Here is a 19564-nt window from a genome sequence, read left to right as displayed (position 1 = left end):
GTGGTGAGTTTCTAGGAGCTCGGCTCCCTTCAAAGGAAGAAGTACTTTTAGTTTTTATTTACCATTACAAGGAAATGAAAGAAACACTTTTGGATGCTGCTAAATCTACCAGTACTAAACTACAGGAAGTGTGGAGGAAAGCAAATATCCCTGTTAAGACAGAGGAGAATATCCGTGCTGGTATACAGAAGCTGTACAAAGAATACCACAATCTGGGTAAAGAGAAATCGAGAAACACGGATAAGCAAATGTGAAACGGCAGATTTGGAAAGGTGATCCCGTCGAGTTATTTGACATTTCCCGGCAAAATGTGATGGACATGAATAGCGTATCACAAGAAGATAAAGAATTCCTTAGGTCACAAAGAGAAGGTCGTATGAGTTCTTCAATGAGTGGAGTAGACAAGGTTTTCGCCTCGAAAATAAGAACTAAGTGTACAAAAGAAGACAAAAATGATTCATATAAGAATAAACATTACAAAGCTATCGCTGACATCAATAAGACAGTTATACTGGAAGACTCATATCCATCATCATCAGCACCTAGTGATGAAGAGGCCGAGTTTTGCCTGCAGCAACGAAAAGAGTATATTCAAGTCCTAGATTAAAACCTCTTGATCAGACACTCACGTCTACTTGGGATCGAGAACAGCTCTCTATTCGACAAGCAAGCACTTCATTTATAGCAACTGCAAAGAGCCTTGGCCACAATGTTTCAAAAATTTCCATATCTCCAGCTACCGTTTACCGAGCTCGGGCGATCAATAGAAGTAAAATGGCAAAGAAAATTGAAGAGTCACTCTTTGAAAATCCTCCTCATTTGGTCTTGCATTGGGATAGTAAACTGTTGCTCTCAGTTGCTCATGGAATTGTCAAAACTTTGGAAGATAGAGTTGCAGTTCTAGTGACTGGCAAAGATTTTGAGCATTTTCTTGGCGTACCTGTTGCCCTGAAAAGCACTGGTGAGTTGATGGCTGAAGTAGTTATTCGGGAAGTGGACCGATTTGGGCTACGTGACAATATCTTCGGTATGTGTTTTGATACTACAGCATCTAATACAGGACTGATCCAAGGAGCATGTACCAGAATTGAAAGGGAATTCGGACAAACATTGTTGTGGTTGGCTTGCCGTCATCACAACCATGAACTAATATTGAAAGGAGTGTTTGAGGAGTGTTGTGGCATACCATCAAATGGTCCTGACATCCAGATTTTTCGGAAGTTCCAAAGTCTGTGGGCTTCACTTGATAAGAAGTCATGTACGACAATGCTGGATGAAGAAAGTCCCGTTCAAGGCTTTCTAGAAGTACAACGAGTGCAAATGGTTAACTACATCCAAAATGTCCTAAAAGACGGAAGTCATCCAAGAGAAGACTACAAAGAGTTATTACAACTCTCACTCCTGTACCTAGGAGGTTGGTCTCAAAACGACTTCAGTTTCAGGATTCCAGAGGCTCTGCATCAAGCAAGGTGGATGGCAAAGGCAATATATGCACTTAAAATTGTCCTCCACTAAACAGTTGAATATTCCTTAACGAGAATTGAAAGGAATGAAACGGGTTGCACATTTTGTCAGCCTCATATATGTTCGCTTTTGGCATGAGGCAATTGTAAGTCGATGGGCTCCAAAGAATGATTTGGATATGCTACTGCTTCTGAGCACTTACCCAGATGCAGACGTCAAAAAAAGTGCTCTCACATTTGCTAAGAGACACCTTTGGTATCTGTCAGAAACAAACGTAGGATTGGCTTTTTTTGGACGAACGTATTGCTCAGGCTGATAAGGAAAATATGACTAAAATTTAGAAACCAAACCTGCAAAGAAAAAGGAAATGAAACGATTAGAGGGTAAAAACCTAATTTTTGAAGGAAAAGACCTGAGCCATTTCGGTACTAATAAAACAAAGACGTTCTTTGAATTGTTTGGGATCCACGACGTGACAGAATACTACAGTGATTCTCTAAGAAGCCATGTGAACGCTCTTAAGGTGGTCAATATACCGCAGAAAGAGGAATTGCTCTGATTAAAAATGTTTAACGAATCGGTCAGGGACGAACAAGAAAAACAATTCTTGTTGAGGGTAGTTGAGCATCACAGAAAAGTCGTCACCAAGCGAACAAAAGAAGGGATTGCATCATTCAAAGTTGATTAATATAACACATGTTTTGCCTATCATACTACCTATTAATCTTAGTGTCTAGTTTTAATATTATTTTAAGTTTTTGATTTCTAGTTTTCCCATAAAAGTAATTAACATTGAAAAATCGTATTCTTTTGCCTACTTTTACAAAACTGATCAAAGTGTGCAACCTCTAAATATTATCCAATCTTCTTGAAATTTGGCATATATATCTTTTACATCACTGAAGCAAAGTCTGCAAAAAATTTACATTTTCTTTTTTGCCTTATAAAATGAAACACCCTAGGGAACATTTTATTTGTAATACATATCTACTTTTGAGGTAGATAACTAAAAAAGAAGAAAGAAATGCAAAGATATCCCTGTGTGTTGTGCACACATGCTGTGAAGGCACATGGGGTGATGTGGAGGTATAGAGCTCCACATATTCTTGATCATGGCCATAGTTGGCCTGTCTGCCTTTACCCTCCAGGGTTACCCCCCAGGTACCCATTTATATAAGGGTGGGTGAACCTCAGAGCCATGCAGAAACAGGGAAATGACTTGAAAATTTCCTTGTTCAGATCACCTGCTGTGAGATGATCTTAGGTCTTCTGAGTGATAGTCAGATGCTCTACGAACTGAGCTATGGCAGCTCTTGGTAGATGACTAAAATTTTAACCCTACTCTACTTATGACTTCAGTGTTTTTCATTCTAGGTTTCAGAGGATGACAGTTTGCCAAAGTTTGTGTGCTATCCATGCACAGACAACCCAGAGAATCTTGCAGGACATTCATAACATGTCTTCTGAATCGGAAAACCTTCTGAATGAATACCTCTCATCTGCAGAAGAGAAACTGATTTTGGAGATGGGCTTGGAGGTAAAGTTAATTTTTTTATTTGAAGTTGTGGCATACTAAAAAATACAGTCAAATCTTATTTGCTCTTGGGGTGGTAATAGATGTATTTCTAAGGAATGAAAAGTATTATTTTTACATCTGCTGTTACTAATTAATGAAATCATGTATACTTTCTTGAAGAACCACTGTGAAAGGGATATGTAATAATCAGGGTTCTTGTGAATAAAATTGTGTTTCATATTACACTATTCTCTCCTGTTTTGCACAGCAAATCAATTTTGTGTTTGGCGTGGACCTCGTTGTATAACCATTCTGAAATACATTAGGAATTGAGTGTATGCAACCAGAACAAGATATTGCTACGTTTAAAAATATATTTAAGATTCAATTGAGTTACGTGATGTGTAAGATTTGCACGTGTTCATTATATTTTACCATACATTCTTGATAAATGTCTGTGTTAATAAAATAGTAATAAAAGCCGTACCTAGAATGGGTAAAAGAAACACACCACATTCAACTTTTCAATCTTATAACATGAGTGTTCATCATGAACTTTGTAAAATGAGGAAGTTGAAAGGGTAATTTGTAGGACAAATGTAGTTTTTTATATATAATAACAATAACAACATTCCTAAAGGAAACATTTGTTTAGATCAAAATACTGCATTTTATCTATTAATAACCAGTCCTAGAAGGTCTTTCATAGCTTTGTGTGTTTTACATAACAAAATCGGATCACACACACTGAAACCCCAATTTTAAGTTCCTCTGTTTTATTTTTTCCCCAACTTTAGTTTAGCTCTTTAACTACTGGCCCCTAAGGAATATTTATTGTAAGTTACACCGTAAGTGCAATGCTTGTTATGCATTTTTTGACTTGGAGCATCATTGAGATACAGCAAGGACAAAATGAACAAAAAAATTATTTACCACTATTATATTAGATTGCTCCATTGGAACATGCTGACTGTCTTCTGTATTATTTCAAGTATTCTGCCTGTCTATTCAAGTCTCTGCCCATCCGCCTTTTTACAGAAACCATAATGCATGTTTGGTGCTGCAGTTTTCTTGTAGGTATAACATCTGACTGCCATGAGAGTGATCCAGGTTCGATTCTCGGGATGGGTGATCTGAGGTCGGAATTTTCCAGCCTTGTCAATGCATAGAGCACCTTTGAGGTTCACCCAGCCTCAAATAAATAGGTACGTGGGGGTAAAGGCAGCTGGAGAATGGTGCTGATCACATCACCTCCATAGTGAACCCAGATTGAGAATGTGTGTAGCTCCATCCTCCACATCCCCTTCCCCTAAATGTGCCCTAATGGCATGGTGCAATATGCATGGGGGACTGCATGCCACAGTTGACATTCAAAAGAGGTCCTACTTCTGGTTATAGCCAATTTTCTTTGCTCCTGTATCCACTAGGGTGTGTCAAACCTCACATCCTCTTTTTTTAGAAAGTCTAAGGCATGCAGTGTGCAGAAGTTTGTGGTGTGTTTTTTTTTAAACCTACGAAGGTGTTCATATCTAGCATGCACGTAAGTTGTTCGGGTCAAAAATGACCCATACATATTTACATAAAAAGATAGGTATTTATTCATGCGCGCACGTGTGTGTGTGTGTGTGTGTGTGTATGAGAGAGAGAGAGAGAGAGAGAGAGAGAGAGAGTGTGTGTGTGAGTGTTGTTGGGAGAAATAAATTTATTTCGTTTTTCGTACATGTATACTGTGTGACAATATACTTATGTTTGCTGTTCATTTTTATTCTTTAGGTTAATTTTCAATTCAATTGCACATTTATTTTTTTATTGAGAAATACAAAAATGAAAAACAAATTCGTCACTTACAATCATGAATAATTGAGAATAACAGTAACACGAAATAACATTCTTTAGATGTACATGCAAACAATATTACGAGGCTGCATTTCTGTATCATAAATATGCTGTTTACAACATACAATTTTTTCACATTGAAATCTATGTGTCTTGCAAGTGAACCTTTCACATTTGCTGCATTTCGCTGAACTTTTGTTATCAGTTTTTGGACACAGGTGGTATATTCCCGTTTTACCTCTGGTTTCCACACACACATCCAGCAGAAGTCAAATTAGGTCCTGAGTGACGGATCCTCTCAGCTACTTGTCTGGCAGCTTCTGCTGTTGGTTGGTGATCTCTGACTTCAATGTGTGGCTTCACCATTGCCATACCAAGTTGCTCGAGGAAGATCCTTCTTGTGTGGAAAGAGTTCTTCTTCCATTCAGGATTGATCTTCAGAAAGAGTACGTATGCGTTGCAAGCAGAAATATCCAGAATGTTGGAGAAAACTACAATATGCCATCTGTTGGTCTTTCTCTTACAGGGGTAGTTCGAGACTAGTTTGTCCAGTGTGTCAACTCCACCCTTGGTTTTGTTGTAATCCAGAAGGATTTTTGTTTTCTTTGTGGCCCCATCAGACACCAATCTGACATGATGAAGAGTGCTTTGAAAGATCACCCACTTGCCTTTCTTTGGAACGTAAGACACGAGTGTTGTATCCTTTGAGATCGCAAATGTCGATGTGTATGTTGGGACCCCTTTAGTTACAAGCAGCTGTGGAGGAATAGTTGTCTTGTTTCTCCTAATCGTTCCAATCATTGTAAGCTTATTTTTTAGAAGAACCTGCCCAAGTTCGTGTGACGTGAAGAAATTGTCGCATGTGACATTAAGTCCATTCAAGTCCTGAAAGATATCAACGATGACCCCTAGACCTTGGTGATTTTCCTGTGCACACCCAGGTTACCTTCCAATGTATGGCTGTATGTTCCAGGCGTAACTGGTAGCATTATCGCAAAGTACCCAGAATTTTATACCGAACTTCGCCGGTTTGCTTCGCATATATTGTCGGAAAGGACACCTTCCACAGAATGCTACCAGTTGCTCATCCACAGTGACGAACATGTCCGGATTGTACAATTTGGGCAAAATTTCCACCCATCTGTCCCATAATTCCCTTATGGCTGCAAATTTGTCTGTTCCCCACCTTCTTGCTTGTGTTTGTCACTCATCAAATCTCAGAACCCTGGATATCATCTTTAATTTCTCCCGAGACATGGTTGCTCTGAAGATATTCTGTCCAGTGGAAGCATCCCAGAGACACTCCATGGATTCATTGAGCGATTTGTATACTCCAGACAGCAGCAACAGGCCAATGTATGCTTACATGTCAATGATATTCAAATCATTGAATTTCTCACCAAAAAAACATGTCTTCCTTCTTTGTTAGAATTTGTTATGATATTCATAATCGATGGAGGAAGAAAAAGCATGAACGCAGAGTATACATCATAAATTCTAGACCTGGCATTTCTTATTGGACCTGGAGTCATGTTGACAACGTTTCCTGCTGAGCGCCTGCCGTGTGGAGCTTGTGGTTCCAGCTTCCAATTGATGTTTTTGTCTTTTGACAACAGTTAGGCCCACCTCCAGATTTCTTGAGCATCTTCATCATCAGATGATTGCTCCTCCTCTGACACGTGATCATCTGTTTCAGAAACATTTTCTTCCAAATCGGACAATTCGTCTTCCAAAAGCTTGTCGATTTCTTCAAGAAATTCCACGTGTAGCCATATCCATATCCTAAGAAAAGGAAAGCAACCCTTTTTGTGCGGTACTGATTAGCAACACTGGCCCCAACTCTAGCACACACACATCACACACACGCATACACACACTCACACAGGCGGAAGTGAGAGAATGTTGTCAACAATTGCTATGAGAAAAACAGCTGGACTCGTCCATTAACGGGGAGGGAGAAAGGAATGTGGATTAGAATATATGGGAAATGCCATATGGGTCAAAAATGATCCGAACAATGTATGTGGTACTATTGTTACTGAAAGAAAACAAACATGTGAAATCGAGTGAAACTTACCATAAACATACCTTAGGATCATAAAACAGTCAAGGAGACACAGTTAAAAATACCAATTATTAACAGATTTCTGACAAAATTAAATTTTGCATGGGTCAAAAAAGACCCAAACACTTTAGGAAGGTTAATTAATAAAATTGATTAAAATTTTAAAAAAAGTAAAAATAAAATTTAAATTAAATGTCATGATTTTAATTTGCATTGCTTGTGATTGTGTTCCAGAAAACTTCTGCATCCTGGTCTGATGAGTGTGAAGAAAATTTGGCTGCTCAAGTGTCTGACACAGGTTTCTCTCCTGTGGAAGTGCTCATAAAGTCTGAAACAGAAAGTGTGGATCCATTAGTTTGTGATCAAATGTCTCTGGAGAATGTGTGGCTTCCGGATGAGTTGTGTGTCAATACTGAAACAGAATCATTTGAGAAGCCTCCTGATGTTGATATCTCTGTTGACATCAAACCATCTAATCAGTTCATACAGGATGCTTCTGTTGACATCAAACCATCTAATGAGTGCATAGAGGATGCTTCTGTTGACATCAAACCATCGAATCAGTGCATACAGGATGCTTCTGTTGACATCAAACCATCTAAGCAGTGCATACAGGATGCTTCTGTTGAAATCAAACCATCTAAGCTGTGCATACAGGATGCTTCTGTTGACATCAAACCATCTAATCAGTGCATACAGGATGCTTCTGTTGACAGCCAACTATCAAGTGAGTACATGAAAGAAATGTCAGTTTGTAAAGTGGAAAGTGTGAGTGCTGATAGTTGGATTCAATTTGAAGGTGTAAATCAGGAAGTTCCTAGTGGGCAAAATGTTCCTAAAAGTGAAGGATTTTATCCATGTTATCACGGACAGCTTGTTAAAAAAATGCCAGCTGAGGACAGTGACAATGGTGAATTCATTTTAAGTGAAGATAAAGACATGAAGTATACTGTAGAGAATCCTGATGAGATGGAAGACGAAGTGGCAGATCCTGGAGAAAGGTAGGTGAAGAAAATTTTAGTACAAGGATTGAAAATAAGCATGGCAGTACTAAGGTTCAAAATTGGACCTTATTGCTTGTAGGTTATGATGCTTATAATTTACTGTATCCTTCCACCAGTGCTGCAGGGTTACTGGTCATTCCATACAAGATTGTCCAGGAGTGTCCACCCCACCATGTCAGATTGGGATGAAATTTGTTACATGATATCCTTAGACACATATAAGAACCCATATATTTATTTTTGCTTTTGGAATATCAACTCTAGTTTGGAATTTATAGTCCTCTGAAATTTCCTGCCATTTTTTTGTGGGATCAAACGATGTATAGAGTGGCGTATCCAGGATTTTTGGAATGGGGGGGAGGGTTTTATATATAAACTTTTTTGGTAGTCAGCCCTCATTTTGTCATCTTTTCCTGTCTTTGACCAGTAATTCTCTCTCCTATCCAGAAATTACTAAGCAAGCATTGACCCAGTCACTTACTGTGTGTTAAACAAGGGAGGTGCAACACAAATGACAGAGCACACTGAAATACATTGACCAATATCATCCACAATTTTCAATTTTGGACTTCAGTGGCTTTTTTTTATTTTTTTAATAATATTAATGTTTAATCTTCCCGTGCATTTTATTGCCATGTTCTTATAGCACTGATTGTTGTAATCACTGAATTTTAGCAGTAACACAATAAAGAAACATACGGTCCAGATTCAAAATTGTAAATTGAGTAACTGTTACAAGCAATGAATGTGTAATCACGTTGGTAATGAACACTAACAAAGCATAAGGCCACAATATTATGATGACAGTGAAATATTTTACAATGCACCAGTTTAAGGGAGGAAAAATGTTTCTTTGACACATTGGGGAATCAAAACTTAGTGTTAGAGCTTATAGACAACACTACGAAGATGAAATTTTGTCAACATAAACACAAGCATTATCTGCCTAATATTGGCCATATATTTATATAAACCATGGCACATCAGCCTCACACCCACGTGATCCTACTCACTCACTCACCCAAGGTGGGATATCATCCAACCAGTTGTGGGTGTCGTGTGGTCAGCACACCGAATCCCTAGTCATCATTGTAGGTTTCCATGACCAGGTTACCCTACTCATTTGTGGCTCCCCAATTTACTCACGATGGTGGGTGGTCACCTGTCTCATACACAGGCTGAAATCTCAGAGAGAAGTTGTTACGCTTTCCCTAGGGGGTCTCGAACCTGTGCACGTCCCGTAGCTGGAGCACCTTAAACCAAGGTCCGTCAAAGTTGTTTGCCACTTGCCTCAGAAGGTCTGGCCACAAGGTCCCTTTTTGGCAAGTCGAGGCAGTTGTAAAACTGTGATGTCTGAGAAACTGTGATCACTGAGAAACGTTTGGTATCCTTTAGTTTTTTCAGGAGTTTTTCTTTCGCTGCTCTTGAATTAATGTATTTCCAGTTGTTTTTTTTTTATTCGATTCATATTCTAGTGTCCATGTGATGATATGTCCTGTAAGCGTATGTCCTCACTATCTCAAAAAAACTAAAAATACTAATATTTTTTACCATATTCCGTCCGATGAAAGTTCCAAAAATTGGAAAAGACAACATTTCAGGTTGCTAATATTTTTTACTGGAATGTTAGGAACGTGATTATTTAAAATCTGAGTTTGAAGAAAGACACCGTTTTTATATTTCTAATTGCAGTTACACGTGAGCAGGTCAGCGGTCTTACAAGACTTGTGGAGTAGGGATGGCCAAATCTGGATTTTTTACTACGGAGTGTATGATCATGAAATCAGGAAGACAAAATTTAAAATACAGCACATTAACAGCTTTGTTAATAAATTCTATCTGAAATTCGGTAGTAAAATTGCCAAATTGAGATTTTAAATTTTCTTAGATCCGGATATTTTTGGCCATCCGTAGTGTGATAGTGGTGGAAACGAGATGTGTTAGGAAGAAGGTTCTGTCTGCCCAGAGTAAGTGTGTGTGTGTGTAATCTCAAAAACAAAAATCTGAATCATTCTTGTCAATTGTTTGTCCATTAGAAAATGAAACAATCGTAAATACAAAACTACAGGAAGTACTTCTTGTTTTGTAAAGAAATAAAGTAGCGGGAATTAGGTGCCTATACTGGGGGATAATGACAATTTACTCTCTCTTGTTAGACAATGCTTAGCATTAAGAGGCCATACTTCAGGGGCAAAAGTATTGCCAAAATTGGTAGGATCTTCTCGAAACATCTCCTTCTAATCACCGCCACTATTTGTAAAGCAAGAATTTTTTTTCCCGAATTCGTTATCTGAATGACAGGATTCTAAAAATGAAAAGGAGATATACCATGAAGCAAATACGAATGGCTCTTTTTACAAAAGGTAAAAAAAAAAAGGTAAAGATCTCCTCTGTGCATAGCACCACGCCATGAAGGCGTATAGGGGGTGTGGGGGTAAAGCCCCACACTTTCTTGATCCAGTCGTGAGTGGGGGTGATGTGATCATCATCACACCCCTGACCACCTTTACCCCCTGGGGTTTCCCCTAGGTACCCATGTCATTCGACGCTGGGTTGGAGCTGGGGCCGCTTCCAACGTTAGAAAAGTTCCCGGATTTGAACCGGCCGGGGATCGAACCCGGGACCTTGAGCATGGTAGTCAGACGCATTACCGACTGAGCCACCATAGCACCACTTGGCTCTTTTTACTGTTTTGCTAATAATAACCGTCGGAACTTTTGTGAACTTTCACGAGAAGTACTATAGTAGTGCAGCTGGACCAGTTCGCAAACATAATTTGGGGCTCACGAAACTTGCCTTACGATAAAAAACACATAAAGCGCCATCATTTGGGGCTCGTCAGTATTGCCAACCCACCCCATGAAAATTTCACCATATGATAGTTTACAAGCGAAGCTAACCTACAACTAGTGAGTTGGCAACACTGACTATGATATGTGCTTTATATTCTAGCTTAGTGTAGCCTTCTACGCTGTGTATTCTAGCTTGCTGCAGCCTTCTATGCTGATGAGTGTGCAGTTTTAACCTGTAAGATAGAGAATTGGCAACACTGACTACGATGTAACACATGTTAAGCAAACCTACGGCTGCCGACAGTGGTGCAGTGTTGATGCTCTTAAACCCCCCTTTTTTTACTCTTGTGCGATATATTCATGCTGTCGCCTAATACAATATTGACCACGATCTATTGCATGTTAACCAAACCTTAAGCAATATTAAGGCAGCTGGGCACCCTCTTCCTCTCTTCTTCTCTTGTAATTAGTGCATATGCCATGAGAGATATTTGCTATTTTATGTTCATTTTAACGCAGGACTGAAAAAAATTCAGGGAGGGGGGTAAATTTGGTTCCATGATGACCTATGTTAATTTTGTTAGGAGATCAAAGTGGACATTGAGACTCGGCCAACGCAACAAACCCGAGATCTCTACGGCTATTTGTTTGGAAATTATGAATAATCAAAGTTTCGAGGGTTGGACCAACCCCCTTCCCCCTTGAACTTAGAACCACCAAACTTGGTATATGTATTCTAGAGTCTCAAAATTGACAAGGTATCCAATGGGGAGATTTTTCGATTCATTTTTGCACTATGTCTCACCGTTTTCGAGATATTTGCTATTTTATCTACTTTTTTAAAAAGTCTACGCTCCTCGTAGATTGCACATCACTTTGCAATAAGTGATTACATATTGAGTGTCTTCTGATTGGTCAGAAAAAAATACACCATATTGCGCAATGCTTATCATATCCAACGTGGCATCTTCTGATTGGTCAAATGAAAAGTCTAATGGGGTCAGATTGGGGGGGCAACTCTCCATTGCTAGACAGGACCAATCAATCTATCGCTGAAAACTTCGTTTAGGTGATCACGAACGATGTTGGCAAGATGGGATGGTGCCCATCCTGTTGGTGCATAGTAAGAAGCTTGGTGGGCTCCAATCCACCATACTATGAGTCACAGTTGGTAGATGCTGGGATTATGGATACTGAGTCGCGTGGTCGATGCGGTGGGGCTACGTGTGATCGCGTCCTGTACATTTTCCACAATTTGTGGTGTTATGACTGGCCTACCAGGACGTTCTTCATCCTCAAGACTACCTATTCACTTGAATTTGTTGACCAGATTCTTAATAGCCAGCCTGGTGGGGCCTGGTTTTCTGAATTTCCGAGTGAAGTCCGTCCGCACCTGTTCATACGTCATTCCATGCAGACGAGCACAAACAACGGCTATTCTCTCTTCTATAGAGTACATTTTATCAGATCACTTGAAAAAAAGAAAAGATTTGTCATTAGTTCATTGAAATGTTAAGTGACTTTATAGACACCCTGTATGTGTTCAGCCATGAAAATTCACTAACACTAAATTACAGTGGAACATCTCATGTTCACTTTTCATTATTAATATGTGCTTAGCACATTTATTTCAAAAATATTACTAAAGTCTTCGAGAGACTTAAACATTTTGCCATTTCGTCGATAACAAAAGGTACTTTCAACAGTTATTTGAGATCTCTGGTTAACTGGAGAAAATTGTATTCAAAAAGCGCATTTATATATATTTAATACAATTCACCATTATTATATTATTGTGTAGCTACTAATAACAATTCCTGGTGTCTGCGCAGTATACAAAATTAGAACGTTGCATCTTGAAAGACAATATTGCGTTCATCTTATTATGCAATTTAGTTTCTTATCGAATCGGCCTTCGTCGCAATAACAATTTACTAATGTTAATTAGCGATTTACTATTAGTTTTAGATGCATATTAAGATGGTGGTGAGGGGATTGACAACAGTCATTACGAAGGAACGGACATAAAATTACCAATCTTAGCAATTTGAACTCATTAAACGCTCTCCTTCGTTACAGTACTGCACTACATCACTACTTAACATAACTGTATATGTTTTTTTTTTAGTATATCAAAATCAAATAATCAATATTTTAGGTGTCAGTGAAGAACAAACAATACATAACTTAAATAACATTACATTTTGCATCCTGAATACATATATGTGCTTTGTGAATTATTCATTTTGTGTATGTTAACACAACATATGAACAAGAACTAAAAAGAAAAGTTTTAACTTTAAATACTGGACATCTGCAATTTCTAAGGGGAAATATTTGTAGAAGGGACGTCCCTCAAGCCCACGACAAAATTGCTACTTACTTACAGGAAATTTCCCTATATTTTCCTTGTCATTTTGTAGTTGCGGAAACACGACCCCATTGCACCTTAACTCCGAACATTTCATCCTATGGTCAGGCTAGGAACAAACGTTTTCTAATTTTTAATTTATTAAACTTATTTAATTCGCACAGAAACATGATCTTGCTGTGCGTGTGAGTTCACATCAAAGAGAGAAGTGTTCATTTTGCAACAGAATTTGCCTTGAAAGATAGCCTTAGTATGCATATGAGGGTTCACACCAAGTAGAGACCTTTTAAGTGTTCAATTTACAAGAAAGATTTTGGCCAGAAAGATAATCTTATTACACATATGATGCCTCACACCAGAGAGAAACCTTTAAATTGTTCAATTTGTAACAAAGATTTTACTTCTAAATCTCTGCTTAATATGCATATGTGAGTCCACACCAAAGAGAGGCTTTTTAAGTGTTCAATTTGCAACAAAGAATTTGCCCAGAAAGAAGATCTTACTGTGCATTTTAGAGTTCACACCAAGGAGAAACCTTTTAAGTGTTAAACCTGCAACAAAGATTTTTCCCAGAAACGAGATAAGGTGCATATGGGGATTCACACCAAAGAGAAATCTTTCAGTTTTTCAATTTGTGACAAAGATTTAACCTGAAATCTCACCTTAATGTGCAGATGACAGTTCACACCAAAGAGAGATTTTCTAACGTTCAATTTGCAACAAAGGTTTTATCCGGAAAGGAGCTGTTCATGTGCATGTGAGGGATCACACCAAATTGATACCTTTTATGTGTTCAATGCGCATGCAGCAAAGATTTTTCCTATAGGGATAAACATGCTCGACATGTGAGGATAGTACACCTCAAAGAAAAAACAGTAAGGCTATACTCACAAGGTAAATAGTAATTTGGCAAACTGTGGTTGCTTGGAGGATTTGAATACAACCTTTGTCAGAAAAGTTCCAGGACTGTTTTTTTATTCTATACGTGTGATATTCATACACAAGAAATGGGTGTTATTCAGTCAACTGATATGTGTTCTGAATAGAAATGGCCTTGGAAATGTTTCCATGTAAACACACAAAGTGGCAGGGCTGTGCTTAGCAGCCAACTGCTTGGCTTGTTGGCGCATTTAGTTGGCTTATCACGGCAATGTCCTCATTTGTGATATTTTGTAGATTAGGATAGTTTATCGCTATAGTTGACATCACCGAGTTCTTGATTTCTACGATGTGTTGTAGCATATCGTAAGTTGAGTTCCATCTTGTAATCATGTCTTGCTTTAGGGTAAGAACTGGCTCTGCTAATTGCTCCTGCAATTCCTAGTTTCTTATTGGCCTGGGGACTTCTTCTAAAAAACTCAACCACATTCTTGACTTTCGTTTGAAGTTCTTTAATGCTTTGTAAGTCATGTTGAACAATGAAGTTTAGATTGTGCGCAAAACATGGTACATGTTTCCATTCTGTCAGTCTTACTGCAGCAACAATATTAGCTGCATTGTCACTAACAACAGCCATAGCCTTCCCTTCAATACCCCACTTGCGAGTAACTCATTTAAGTTGTTCAGCTAAATTTACAGCAGTGTGGCTCTTTTCATACTTAAAACATTCCAGGAGAGCAGATTTCAGTTCCATCGAACTATTTATATAGTGGCTGTGACGAACAGATAACTTTCATTAGTTATTAGTTTCATTAGTCCAACCGTCGTAATGGTTACCGTCTCTGCAGCTTCCAGGTCATTTTTCACTTTCTCCTTTGACATGGTGTGTAATTGGGATAAGAGCACATTGGATAAAGTTTACGAGTTGGTAATGTGTAAGTATTATTTAGTTTTTGTACAAATTTTTGAAAATGAGAACTCTCAACAATCTGAAAAGGCAAGTAATTTTTAACAATAGTTTCGACTAGCAAGAAATCAATTTCGTGTTTCTTTCTATCAGACAAAGGCGCACGGAAGTATAATGAAACGGTGCACTGACTAGATGGGGGAACACTTTTCTTCCTTTCTGAAGGCACTGCTGGAGGTTCATTACATTGTGTAGCAGCTTCATCTCTGCTAGCCATTGGTAAATCTTCAGTATCAGAGTCATTAATTTCACTATCCAGGGGGTTCTGTGCAGGTCTGAAACGTTCAATGGATAGAGAAACTGTTGTGACCACTCTTCTTAAATGCCGGGTCAGATTAAATGTATTTCCTCCTCTGAAAGAGATGTTCTTCGCACAGAAGTTACATTTTTCTGAACTGTTAGCTTGTTCGGCAAAAAAATAAACACCATATTTCACTTTTCCACGGTTTAGATTTTGTAGCCATTACTGGATCAAAATCAGCTACGAAGATGTGCGTACACGCAGTAATGTCCAAGCTACAAAACACAAAACTTAATTTTGTTGAAGGTCGTATACTTTCACTACAAGTGCAATCTACTCCTCTCCTCCTGTAATAACATAACGAATGCAACGCGAGTCATGACGAGCCCTCTCGTGGAAAATATTTACAATTATTTTCCCCCCTCTTATCACCAGGCGCTGCACTGCTACAACAAGGGGTAGGAATTCATTTCTGGAAAGGAAAACGGGAGGGGAGAATATAACTTGTCCAACTTTTCCTTTATTAACGGCACCACTTTGTCCAGGCTTGCCTTCGACTTTCTGATGAGGACTTTTTGTCCGCTAAGGTCCAATTATCCATCAAAATATATTTTCATTCACCCCCCCCCCCCCCAATCCTGCCTGAAAGCAGCTCCCAAACCTCAGTCGGTCAGTAAGTACATTGTTTCCTTTAGCTGTTTATGTGCTCTTTCATTCTTGCACGAAGGCGGATTCCTCCCCTCTAATTATTTTCACCCACTCCAGAAGCAGTCTCGCACATCCCCTCCCCTGCCCAACAAAACAAACTTCGAGCTGTGTTGGTATAGTAGCTCCTCCTGTGAACGACTCCTTCAACGAGCAAGTTCCAGTGAACTGCCTTCCTAATAGAAACTGCCTCGTCCAAGAGCATGCTGCGTGGCCTCGTAGTTCCTTTGAATGACTTTCAGTGAGCGAGTTCCGGTGAACTGCTTCCCGAAAAGGAACTGCCATGACCCATCACTAGTTTCTACCACCAAAATTGGTAGAAGATAGATGCTAAGTAACAAAAATTTAATCAAATTCAGATTAAAAATACAGACGGGAGAATGCGTATATGTATAATGCGTAGGAAAACCCAAGTGAAGAAACTGGTGCAGTTGTTTTTTAGATAAATTATGGTTGGTTGGTTGATTTGGTGTTTTAAGTTCACTTAGCACAGTAAGGCCAATCGGGACTGAACCTACAGTTTAAAGTGGGATCTGAACCACTATTGAACTCTGAACCCCTTTGATTACAAGGCAACGATGTGATTATAAATTATGATATGAGAAAATTTGTAGAAAAATTCCATCCTGGAACTGGATGTTCATTGTCGGTATCCCTTCATCAATTTCAGTAATATGGATACCATTTGAAAATAAGGAAGAATATTTTTTACATCAGATAATTAAAATTTCTCAGGATTAGAAACTATGCATCAGTAGCATGTCACAAAATATGTTTGCATATTTTTTTTTAAAAATGTCACATGATGGTTTTCAACGTACCTTTGTGTGAAACCAAGAAGACCTACTTACTTTCATGTAAAGGTTCAAACCTTTGAAGATGCAATTCCAACACTTAAAGTTAATCATGCACTAACTACAATTCTACTATCTATGCCCTGTTGATATGCAGAAAGCAGTAAGTCCAGCCTAAAGTGAATTACTGCAAAAGTGTGAATAATTATTGACTAACCTTAATAGATTTAGCAAAAGCTGAAGAAAAATATTCCTGAACCAATAACATATTTACATTTTTCAAGTCTGTTCTACTATCTACTCAGTGATCTGTAAATCTCTGTGACTAATTTCTTTTCTCTTTTCAGATACCTGAACAAGAACTACATGGAAGAACAGAGTCAAGATGTTCTAAGGTCAGTTACACTAGTACCTTCAGGAGAATTAAGCGAACAAGAGCAAGTAAAAGACAATACAGAATGTGTCAATAGGGAAGGAAAGTGTGAACCTGAACCTTCACCAAACTACTCTAAATCCAAGGCAGATATTGAAGATACCAAGCACTATAACATGAATAATCAACATATCTCTCCAATGTTCAACCAAGTTTTTTCCAAGGAAGGAAATTTCATTACTCATTCAAATGTTTATGCAAAGGAGAAGTTTTTTAATCACTCAGTTTGCAAGAAAAAAAATATTCCTGAAGATAACCTTAACAAAGAGAAAAGGCTTCACACCAAAGATAAACCTTTCAATTGCTCAATTTGCAACAAAGATTTTGTCCGGAAATCAAGTCTTAATATTCATATGATTGTTCACACAAAAGAGAAAACTTTCAAGTGTTCAATTTGCAACAAATATTTTACCCAGAAATCAAGTCTTAATTTTCATATGATGTTCCACAACAAAGAGAATCCTTTTAGTTCCACAATTTCCAAAAAAGAATTTCCCCAAATGTCTTATCTTAATCTACATATGAGGCATCACACTGAAGAAAAATCTTTTAAGTGTTCAATCTGTGGCAAAGATTTTGCAAGTAGACAAAGTTATAATCGTCATGTGTTTGTTCACAGCAAAGAGAGGCCTTTTAAGTGTTCAGTTTGTGACAAGGATTTTGTGTGTAAAGCATACCTTAATAGGCATATGAGGGTTCACACCAAAGAGAAGCCTTTTAAGTGTTCAATTTGCAACAGAGAATTTGCCCGGAAAGATATCCTTAATATGCATATGAGGGTTCACACCAAGGAGAAACCTTTTAAGTGTTCAATTTGCAAGAAAGATTTTGGCCGGAAAGATTATCTTATTACACACATGACGCTTCACACTAAAGAAAAACCTTTCAATTGTTCAATTTGTAACAAACATTTTAAATGTAAATCTCACCTTTATATGCATATGAGAGTCCACACCAGAGAGAGGTCCTTTACGTGTTCAATTTGCAGCAAAGAATTTGCCCAGAAACGAGATCTTACTGTGCACATGAGAGTTCACACCAAAGAGAAACCTTTTAAGTGTTCAATTTGCAACAGAGATTTTGCCCAGAAAGGAGACCTTCATGTGCATATGAGGGTTCACACCAAAGAGAAACCTTTTAAGTGTTCAATTTGCAACAGAGATTTTGCCCAGAAAGGAGACCTTCGTGTGCATATGAGGGTTCACACCAAAGAGAAACCTTTTAAGTGTTCAATTTGTAACAGAGATTTTGCCCAGAAAGGAGTCCTTCTTGTGCATATGAGGGTTCACACCAAGGAGAAACCATTTAAGTGTTTAATTTGCAAGAAAGATTTTGCCCAGAAAGTTGCCCTTGGTGTGCATGTGAGGGTTCACACCAAGGAGAAACCTTGTTAAGTGTTCAATTTGCAACAAAGGTTTTGCCCAGACAAAAGATCTTTGTGTACATGTGAGGATTCACACCATAGAGAAACATTTTAATTGTTCAATTTGTGACAGATTTTATTTGTAAATCTTACCTTAATGAGCACATGACAGTTCACACCAAAGAAAGGCATTTTAAATGTTCAATTTGAAACAAAAGTCTTGCTCAGAGAGGAGTTATTTGTGTGCACGTGAGGATTTACACCAAAGAGAAATCTTTTAAGTGTTCAATTGCAAGAAAAATTTTGCCCAGAAAGGAGCCCTTCATGTGCATGTGAGGATTCACATCGAAGAGAAACCTTTTAAATGTTCAATTTACAGTAAAGATTTTGCCCATAAAACTAACTTGCTCTTCATATAATGAGAGTACACCTCAAAGAGAAGCCATCAAGGTAAAGATTGATTTTTTCAAACTGTGATTGCTTGATTGATTTAATATCTCATGGTAGTAGTCCTGATTGTAAATTAAATTGAAATGTCCTTGTTGGTTTGCATCTTGCTTGCACTTGGATGCTGATCTATGTGTTATAAAAATAAATTTTTTCCATCTATAAGTCACTATATATTTTTTTTTATCCAGCAGAGAATAGAAATCAATTGTTTCCATTGACAAGTCACTACATTTTTTTTTATCCAGCAGAGATCTTACCAATCCTTTCAATAGTTGTAAAATAGAATGCGTAAATTGCAATCTGCGTGCTTTTTAACAGAGCAAGTGATTTTTTTATGCCTTTCCTGAGCTAAGATACCAAAAATGAGGAAAACTGCCACGTCAGTCACCTTAGCTTTCATGGACATTTCATTGTGATTAAGAACTGTACATACTGCCAGTACACTTAAGGGGTATAGATAGAATCTCACAATTGTATGTTTAAGGCCAGTGGTGGCAATTTTGTTCCAAAATGGTGGAGGGGGTGTTGCAAGGAAAGTTTACTTTCTCTTGATAGACAAGGCTAAGCATTAAGAGGCCATAGTGTGGATGCAAAAAATGGAAGAAACTATCCCCTAAATTGTCGCCACTGTCTAAAGCTGCCATTTTAATCAGAATGAGAAATCGACTCCTCTGTTCCTATGCA

The 19564-nt window shown here is 38.2% G+C and overlaps 1 protein-coding gene across 1 annotated transcript; it reads left to right on the top strand.

The window, feature by feature from the left end:
- Positions 1-774: 774 nt before the first annotated feature.
- LOC145999206 (uncharacterized) lies at positions 775-18983 on the top strand. Its single transcript, XM_083136139.1, has 5 exons — positions 775-1469; positions 2839-3001; positions 7116-7421; positions 7539-7882; positions 16982-18983. The coding sequence occupies exons 1-5, from the start codon at positions 775-777 to the stop codon at positions 18459-18461; spliced, it is 2988 nt and encodes a 995-aa protein (XP_082992265.1). The 3' UTR covers positions 18462-18983.
- The last annotated feature ends 581 nt before the right edge of the window (positions 18984-19564 follow it).

Source organism: Lepisma saccharinum, chromosome 15 (genome assembly GCF_977018435.1).
Source record: "Lepisma saccharinum chromosome 15, izLepSacc3.1, whole genome shotgun sequence".
In the NCBI taxonomy this organism is placed as follows: domain Eukaryota; kingdom Metazoa; phylum Arthropoda; class Insecta; order Zygentoma; family Lepismatidae; genus Lepisma; species Lepisma saccharinum.
Note: the sequence above shows the minus strand (reverse complement) of the source record. Positions and strands in the feature narration are given on the sequence as shown.

Excerpts from the sequence above, each read along its gene's own strand:
- LOC145999206 (XM_083136139.1), top strand. The coding sequence starts at position 775 with ATGGCAAAGAAAATTGAAGAGTCACTCTTTGAAAATCCTCCTCATTTG. Across the intron at positions 3,002-7,115 it reads TTTTGGAGATGGGCTTGGAG|AAAACTTCTGCATCCTGGTC; the intron begins GTAAAGTTAATT and ends ATTGTGTTCCAG. Across the intron at positions 7,422-7,538 it reads AGTGCATAGAGGATGCTTCT|GATGCTTCTGTTGACATCAA; the intron begins GTTGACATCAAA and ends CTGTGCATACAG.